Raw genomic sequence first — 9,057 nt, 5'->3', positions numbered from 1 at the left:
GAGGTAAATAGGCTAAAAGAAAAACATGCTTTCCAAAAGAACTACGCATCGTATTCTCTCTTGAATGACAATATGCCTGCCCTGCACCTCCAAGGTGCGCAATACATTATTATGCAATCTATGCCTGTGAGCGTGCTGCCGCGCGAGCCGAGATGATGTGTGTGTGTGCGCGTGCGTAGTTGAACCTTTTCATATTTAAGTTTGTAGCAAGAGGGCTGCTTCTGCGAGTGTGTGTGTGTGTGTGTGTGTGTGTGTGTGTGTGTGTGTGTGTGTGTGTCGTGCGTGCCGTGCGTGCGTGCGTGCGCGTTAGTTTTAAAGACCCCCATAGAGATCAGTTTATAACTCGAACCCTGGTCGTCGTGGACAAGGTACTCTTTACNCCCCCTCTTTCCTCCTTCCCACCCCCGCAAACTTCCTTCCTCTCCCTCCAGTTCACTCTACTCTCTGACTCTTCAGTGACAGAGGCAAGGAGAGCATTGAGTCATGACATCATAATTCACCAGCTCCTGTTTTCACGGTTAAATCAATATCAGTGTGTCCGAGTCAAGGTTGGAGGCTGGCCTTCACAGCTCAGCACTTCCTACTTCTTTCTCATAGAAAATCATATAAATTGTCCCTAAAATAATTAAGCCTTCAGATCCGTCGCTGGCCTATATTTTTTACCGGCTCCTGCCTGATAAACAGCACTGCCAGACATTCAAGGTAATGCCGGGAATAGAACTGGGCTCAGATTCCTTGTCTGTCCCCTTTTTTGCTGTAATCTCTCATAATAAGAATATATGCTTTTTGAAAACTGCTTTTTATTCTTTCTTTCTTTTTTTGCTGTGTGTCACATATTTTCAGTTTTATTTAAACTTGTCTTAGCTTTTCCAATGTGAGCAAAGAAGATAAAGTGCTTAAGATTTTTGTCTGAAGGTCTTTCTTGCAAAAAAAATTGTTTTTCCTGAATATGTGAGAGCCCTAAAAAGTATATATATACGTGTGTTTAAGTTGTGTGTGTGACAGAGAGTTAGAGAGGAAGAGGAGGAGGAGTAAAAGGAGGTGCCTGAGCCTGGGGAGGCGGAATATGCAGAGAGTCTGAAGCAGCTCTCAGCGCTGGGACAGACAGGAGCTAATATAAACGTGCTGCCCTTCACTCGGGGCTATCAGGGGCTACGAAAACAGCGCTACCTCTCCACTGACCTCCTGAGCTTCAGAGAGAGGACGCGCGGAGCTCCGGCCCATGCTGAGCTCTCATGGCCGCGCTGGAGAGCTGCCGCTGCCGGGGAGCCAGCGGTCGGAACAACAACAGCATCCTCTACAGCATTTTAAAGAGTGACAGTCTGGCCACCGCCGAGGAGCGACAGCATCAACACCAACCCCAACACACATTGCAACACTTGCTCCAGAAGAGCTCCTCGACCGCCGGCCCTGCCTCTCTGCAGGAGCTCCGGCAGCAGGCGTGCTCCTGCGGATCCACCCGGCGCAGGGGTGTCCTCCGCGCCCCGCAGGTCACCTGCAAAGCCGCCTCGGCGGTTCTGGTGAAGACGCTGCGGTTCGTGAAAAACGTCCCCTGCTTTCGTGAACTGCCGGAGGACGACCAGCTGATGCTGATCCGGAGCGGCTGGGCTCCTCTGCTGGTGCTAGGGCTGGCTCAGGACCGGGTGGACTTTGAGACCTCGGAGACGGTGGAGCCCAGCATGCTGCAGCGGATCCTCACCGGGTTGCCCGACCGGCAGAGCGAGCTGCTGGCCGGACAGAGCAGGGGGGCGGCCGGGGTCTCTGTGGTGGATATCGAAGCCATCAAAGCCTTCCTGAAGAAGTGCTGGAGTGTAGACATCAGTACCAAGGAGTACGCGTATCTGAAAGGAGCTGTGCTGTTCAACCCAGGTAGGTTCACACCTGCGTGTCAAAGTTATTCTACTCAGGTAGCAAGAGAGGAGTTTCATTATAGACCTCACCTGAGACTGGGTTTATCATATTATTGACAAGCCTTTACTTCTTTTATTTGTCAAATTAATTGGGCATGTTTTATAAAGAATGCTATATTTAGCTGTTTCATTAAAAAGAGATAGAATACTTTATTTTAATAATCCATCTCTAAATTGTTACCATTTTGGCATATGAGGGGAACACATTGCTGATACGCGTGCTTGGAAACCGGACTGAACTTTTATTTCCAATCATCTCAATTGAATCTCTTATCCCTGACTTTCTTTCTCCCCTTCAGATGTGGAGGGTCTGCGCTGCCTGCACTACATCCAGTCTCTGCGTCGCGAGGCGCACCAGGCTTTGAACGAGCACGTGAGGCTGATCCACCGCGAGGACACGACGCGGTTTGCCAAACTGCTCATAGCTCTGTCCATGCTGAGGGCCATCAGCCCGGCGGTGGTGGCGCAACTCTTCTTCAGACCCGTCATTGGCACCGTCAGCATCGAGGAGGTGCTGATGGAGATGTTCTACGGGAAGTAGGTGGAGTGAGTTCATCAGAGTCTGCTGTCAGATGGACTGAATGTCTCCAAAGCTCTTTCTATAGGAGCTGAAGGAAGCTGATGAAAAGGATAAGAGAATTTACTGAACTATGTATGTAGGAGATCTTCAAGGACTGTGAAATGGCCAACGGGCAAGAGAGAGAGAGTGAGAGTGAGAGTGAGAGTGTGTGTGTGTGCGCGCGTGAATGAGAGAAAGAAAGAGTGTGTTAAAAAATATGTGGTAAAGAGGAAAAATACTAAGCAGCTGCTGGAATTCATAACTTATTTGTTTTTATATAAACTATTTTTCTATTATAATAAAAAAATACTCTCTGAACTTCCTTTAACTCTTCTTTTGTTGGTGTGATATCAGCGTTATCATTTCTGACACACTCTTCACTGGGATAAGAGCTGAACTCGGCCATAGACAGAATCTTATGAGATAACATATTGCAGCATGTAGGCAATGATTGTACCAGTCATCTGAGTCACACTGATTCATCAGCTCCTCAGAAGATAATGATGATGTGACGACAACTGTTGTTTCAGACTTAGCTACAATTTGGTTACTCACACTGCCTTTCATTGCCGAGTATAATAGGTAAAGCGCAGTTCAACAGTGGCAATGCAACTTCTAAATTCAGCTGAAATGCCATGTTAGACCACAAGAGTGCAATAGAATACCACCTGGAGACGCTCTGCTGTGCACATGCATAATCTCTCCCCACCCCAAAACACACACCGACTATAGGTGGAGAAATGGTGTAGTGAAAGTGCCTCAGGTAATGTTCTAACTGTTTCTCCAACTCTGGCCATTACAGTGAGGAATTATGTGGACACAGACTAAAATCCCCTTGGCAAAAAGCAGAGAAAGGATGGACTCGCTAAGATTGTATTTGGCCAAGAAAAAGAATCCAGAGACTGCACACAGAGGCGAAAATGGATCATGTAGGCCTATAGCAACATCATACAGTATTATGTTCCATTAACTATAGGGATTGAAGTGATGATGAAGTGACGTACAACAATAGTGCAAAGACTTTCTGCTGTTACAGTGCAGTACAGAAAAGTATGACCTAAATATTTAATGAGTCCCAGGACACCTGAATATTACTTCCAGGTCCCATTACTTAGTCACTGTTCAAAGGGCAGATGGCCAACCTGTGCTCAGTCCCCGCACTCCGACAAATAAATGTCCAGAAGGATACTTTTTTGTAACCAGGCAGCAGCCAGCAATTCTTCTCATTTTCTATTAATATATTGATAATGGATGATAATGAATCATTCGGTCTATGACAAATGAGAAACAATTCTAAAGTGGTTATATAGTTACATTTTATATAAAAAAACTGAGGAAATAGGACATTTTCACATTGGAAAAGATGATCAAAACTATAGTTATTTTTACGTCAAGTAACTAATTGTTCCTGTGTCACATTAAGACATTTCGAATTATACCCTTGCCAAAACAAAGACAGGTAGAAGTAGGCATAGAGCGACATGCATCAAAAGTAGAAAAAAACCATTCCTATTTTTATTGAATAGATAATCAAATGACCTTCTGTTCCTGGTTAGACCTTGAAGCAGGGAGCATTGCCGTCAGTGGCTGACCCTTATGAAGCCTGACGGGTTGTGTGAGTGGAGGAGTCTGAGAGAGAGAAGGGCAGAGGGTGGCACATTGTTCCAAAGTCACAAAGCAGAAGAGTTTCACCAAAGCAACAACCTTATTAAATCTCTCTTTGATATTGAGCGAAACGGACTGATGGGATCAAAGGTATCATGCGCCACATTCCTGCGTCTGAGGTGTTTGACAGGTCTTATTGAATAAACTTGTCAAGGATCTTTTCATTCATCGCTGCTTCACATTTATTATGAACTCCCACATTTGGCAACCTGAGTAAATAATGCTGTTCTGTAGTCATTACATTCAAAAATATAATTAAATACTTGATGAAGACAAATGGATTTCCAAGTATTTTTTTCATAAAACAAATTAGGAGTCTCATCAAAAACTCAATGAAACGATGTTGACAAGAGCAGTAGGGTTTCCAAGTGTGCCTTTGAGGGGCAAAGACTTTGCCTCAGTGGTGATTATTAATAAAACACTTCAGATACTCCCATGCAGCAGTGCTTCTCTTTTCTGAAGCAATCCTTCTCCAGGGTGCCAACTAGTGAGTTTTTATATTTGGTTCAAAAAAGCCACATGCAATCACAATGAAATGATGACACAGGGGAGGAAGTAGTTCAAGACAAAAACCTATTTTTCAAGAGAGACCCTCACTGATAACTCTCAAACCCCTCCCGGTGGTATGATGAGGCATTGCAGGGAAAGACAACAAAAACACAGAAGCACAAACAACCATCCCTGGCACCCACATAACACTGACTTAGACTTGACTCTGCTGATATGCTTTAATACCAGGGATGGAAATATGTTACTTTATTTTATTCTAGGAAAGGTTAATTTAAAGAAGTTTTACGCAATAGCTACAAGTATAGATAGGAGGTCAGTTGAGATGTAGCAGGATGGGTAAAGGGAACCATAATAATAAGATGGACTACACATAAGGTGAGTTCACATCATACCACAGAGCCCCTATTTTCAAACCAACAACATGTTACTGCAGGCACTTTAAAGCAGTGCATACAACTGACTAACAATTACACAGCTGTTTTAGTGTACTGCCTACTTTTTAGAATTACCCAGAAGTGGTCAAATTACACAAAAACGAGAGAAAAAAAACCACACTCACATATGACGAGATCAGGTGAAACACAAATTAATTACACCACATTAAACAACGAGACACTTCTGAAATAACAGCAGAATAAATCATCACCAAGGCAGACAACACAGACATGTAGGACCTTAAACTCCAAAGCAACAGAAGACGAAACATAACAACGCTAAGAGATACTGAACCACGCACACAAACAAACAAACAAACAAACAAACACACACACCAACAATACACAAACAAAACCCGCGACATTGCGTACTAACGTTGAATTAATTGCCAGAGTTAAACCCACTAATATTTTTTGTTGGCCCACTCACCTGCTTCAGGTGTTTTTGCTCGGTGAGATCCTCTTCAATCTGCTCCAGGTTTAACTTTTCTGCTCGTGTGTCCTCATGATCACTCTGTCCCACCGTGCTCCTCAAAGTTTTCAAACATTTTTAACTGAAAAAATGACTTGCAGCCACGTTTGAAGATTAAAAGTTCCTCAGTGAACTAAGAAATCTCCGCCGGAAGATCCGCCATTATTATTTATTCAGACCCGTCAGTGAACCCAGAAGTCTACAGTGAGGGTGCGTTTGATTTGTGGCATTTAGCTTGGATGGGTGGTGCATTAAACCAGTGAATAATTAAAATACATTTTGGCTTTTTTACCTCAATACACAATTACCTTATTTATTATAGACTGACTCCATTATTATAGCTACTATTGTTCATTATCTGATAAATATCAACAGGTAAACATGCCCTTTTAAGATATGTAAACATGCCCTTTTACTTTCCAGTGTCACCTTTTTGCATCTCTGTAATCCTGCAGCTGTAAACACACCAGCATCTTCTTCTCTGTTGCAGCAGCTGATTTGGCTCCTTTCTTTTATACAAAGGCCTAGTAGAATAATTTGGATTAAAAATACTTAAATGTAAATACAATTACTGAAACTTTAAAAAAAAAAAAGTATACAGAAAACAGCTCTGTTACAGCAACACGATTGTAATATGTTACTTCCACTATTCAAATATGTCTATCTCCTGTAGATGTTCCCTTTTTTGTCTCCAATTAAGTCCTTAATTGCTCTGGGTGATAAAGAGTCTCTTAACCTGTGTCTGGTGATAAAACTCCAGCTGTCTGGAAGAGGCTGCCAACATGCAACAGTCAACAGCTCTGTTGTGCTACACAACATGTCTGCATGCTTTCAAACTGCTGGCATCGTAATGAGGCCAAAGCTAATTCCAGCAGTTTTGATTCATTTGAGTTTTCATTGAAAGTCATACATGTTTTTTCGTTGTGTTTGCATAGTCTCAAACCATTAGAGGTTTACAGTTCATTTTAACACTTTTGCACCAACACAAAAATAGCCCATAGCCTTGTATTCTGACAAACTCTACTCACTTTCTCCCCTCCTCCTATTTTAACTCTGTCCCCGTCTTTTTCCTCTGCCCCAGTTTCTCTTTTTCTGTGTTCTCTCCTGGGATTGACAGAGAATCAGTGAATCTGCTTTCTGTGTCTGTGTTTACCAGCATTCAATCACAAACACCCCTTGTAGGTAGAGTGAATCCCCAGGAGAGGGCACTGTTTGGCAGCACTGCACCGCCGCTGTGTTTAAGTCAGGCATCAAATGAGACTCCTTGGCTCTAAGGCTAAGCCAACATTTTTATTTTATCAGCACTTTTTTAAAGGTTTATCTTTGACATTTCTCCCTCTATCTGACAAGAGAGATATACAGGAAACACAGGGAGTGAGCAATGGGGATACGATGCAGCAAAACTCCCCCGCCAGTGTTGAACCAGAGAAATGGTGATTACATGGTGAGAGACCTCCAAATCAGCCCACACTAAACTGTGTGTCCCAGCATGAACTCTGAATGCTCTGAACTGTAAACACTATGCACTACACATCATGTAAGACATTCCTCATATTCAACACTGTTATCACACATGTACATGTTGCACCTTATTGTTCAATGGTAACCCTTTTAGGTACCACTTTACAATAAGACTACCCTTATAACGGGTTTACAAATAGTTTGTAATTAATTAATTAATTAGGTTGTGAACACTTTATAAATCATTAATAAGCTTTTATAAGACATGAGATAAACAGGGCAACTGTGACCGGTTGCTTGCCAAATAGTGAGCCCACATTTATCTGTACTGCTAATCCTTATTATAAATGGTAGTAACTCATTAATAAATGGGAATGTGTTTTACACTTTACAATAAGGCTCCCATTTGGCAGTTATAAATGTTAGTAACTCATAAAGAAATGGTCATAAAGAGATGCCAATAAACATCAAGATGGAAGGGGGAGAACCAAACATCTTTGTATTTATAAAGTAAGGGTAGGACTATTAATGAAACCAGATACCCTATCAGTACCAATATTTCTTCTTTTCGTTATGTAAAACACAAAAACCGTTCCTGAAAAAAATTTATATAAACCTTCCACAACTAAAACTCATACGTATCGTTTATCTATACATAAGATATAATATTATATCTATAAATATATTATATATTTGTGCTAAAGAGTGAAAACCTTTCTTTACAGATAGAAAATATCTTTGTGTTAGTAATAGTCAACGGGAATGAAGAGTTGACGTGTAATTTTGTAACTAAAGGAAAACCTACAAAAAAAAAGCACAGGTTGAGACGGATAAAGGAAACGTCTATAAGAATTGTAGAGCAGTACATGATAGAGAGATTTTAGCTGGCTTATTAATCAGTCTAATTACCGTAGTAAGTAGGCGAGAACACAATGAATAAAACACTGTCAGACATTATATTAGTTTAGTTCTCGGAAGCAAAAATCATGAGAGTGCACAAAGCGGGAGAGTCACAAAGGTTTTGATTCGACGACACTTGTCTAACTCATCTAATGAGTAAACTAAACAGATTTATGACGACCTTCTAGATAATCATGTGTAAGTGAATGTCAATCTTCGTGGAGTCCTTCCCCTATAAACTTACAAAAGTATTGTCCTCTTACTAATGACGTTCGACTGTATTAAATTATCTAATGACAAATTCCGTCTGATGTTTATATTAACAGTGACGTGAAGGCTTTGGGGCTTTGATGGGGGATTCCCTCTATCAGTGTAAACGAAACGTTTGTTATTGATGACTCTATAATCAAAATATTTTTTTCTTCCTGGATATAATTACGTTAAGGTCCAACTATTAAACCTACACACGCGGAATGACACTGGTACAACGTACGTAATTACAAGGTTTTTCGAACCAGACTTTGGTCTCGGTCAGAACGAGACTACCAATCGACCGCCGAGACACACTGAACCCGGTTGGTGAATCTCTATAGGGACAGAAGGTTACTAAGAGTACAACGTAATTATTTTTGTGAGTAGCTGTTGTTTGTCCTAGTAATTGTCTTACAGTTACGTGTCACAATTTACTCTTTCAATGTGTTAATCTGTCGTAGTATACAGTCGTATCCAATTGTGTAAACTGGTTACCAACAGCCCCCAATCGAAAACCAAACGTTATATTAATTTTATCTTTTTATTTACAAATGTCTTTTATGTGTATGGTTTTTTCCCTTCATGGTTAATCTTTTATTGGTAAAGAAGACTCTTTTTTTTTATACACGTCAAATAGTCTACTTCACTGTAATATTTTCTCCCATGGTGAAATGTTATTCTGATGGGAATAATTTCCTAAGGTATTTCCCAAATATTAATCCAATGAGTATAATCCAACATTTGTGAAATAATTAAGTATTCTCGGTAAATTTTCTGTCGAAGGTTGTATCAACAGATACGTAGTTGTGTCCGAGTATAAACCTTTCTACTTGATTCGGAATATAACGTGATCGAATGCAAGCAAGAGGAAGTAAGACGAAGTGGCTCACTTTA

The 9,057-nt window shown here is 41.2% G+C and overlaps 2 protein-coding genes across 2 annotated transcripts in view; both read left to right on the top strand.

The window, feature by feature from the left end:
* The first annotated feature begins 1,096 nt into the window (after window positions 1-1,096).
* On the top strand, window positions 1,097-2,716 carry nr0b1 (nuclear receptor subfamily 0, group B, member 1). Its single transcript, XM_010778608.1, has 2 exons — window positions 1,097-1,869; window positions 2,210-2,716. Exons 1-2 carry the CDS (start codon window positions 1,236-1,238, stop codon window positions 2,449-2,451), a joined length of 876 nt encoding a protein of 291 aa, XP_010776910.1. The 5' UTR covers window positions 1,097-1,235; the 3' UTR covers window positions 2,452-2,716.
* Window positions 2,717-6,931: 4,215 nt separating this feature from the next.
* Window positions 6,932-9,057, top strand: part of LOC104951913 (plexin-A1-like) — a 122,407-nt gene continuing 120,281 nt past the window's right edge. The window contains exon 1 of the mRNA XM_010778649.1: window positions 6,932-6,994. Coding sequence (XP_010776951.1) covers window positions 6,932-6,994 — 63 coding nt within the window. The remainder of the gene's footprint in view (window positions 6,995-9,057) is intronic.

This window comes from Notothenia coriiceps, unplaced genomic scaffold (assembly GCF_000735185.1).
Source record: "Notothenia coriiceps isolate Sejong01 unplaced genomic scaffold, NC01 NC01_scaffold00019351, whole genome shotgun sequence".
Lineage (NCBI taxonomy): Eukaryota > Metazoa > Chordata > Actinopteri > Perciformes > Nototheniidae > Notothenia > Notothenia coriiceps.
Note: the sequence above shows the minus strand (reverse complement) of the source record. Positions and strands in the feature narration are given on the sequence as shown.

Coding starts and splice junctions, on each gene's coding strand:
- nr0b1 (XM_010778608.1), top strand. CDS start 1,236: ATGGCCGCGCTGGAGAGCTGCCGCTGCCGGGGAGCCAGCGGTCGGAAC. Junction 1,870..2,209: donor AGCTGTGCTGTTCAACCCAG/GTAGGTTCACAC, acceptor TCTCCCCTTCAG/ATGTGGAGGGTCTGCGCTGC.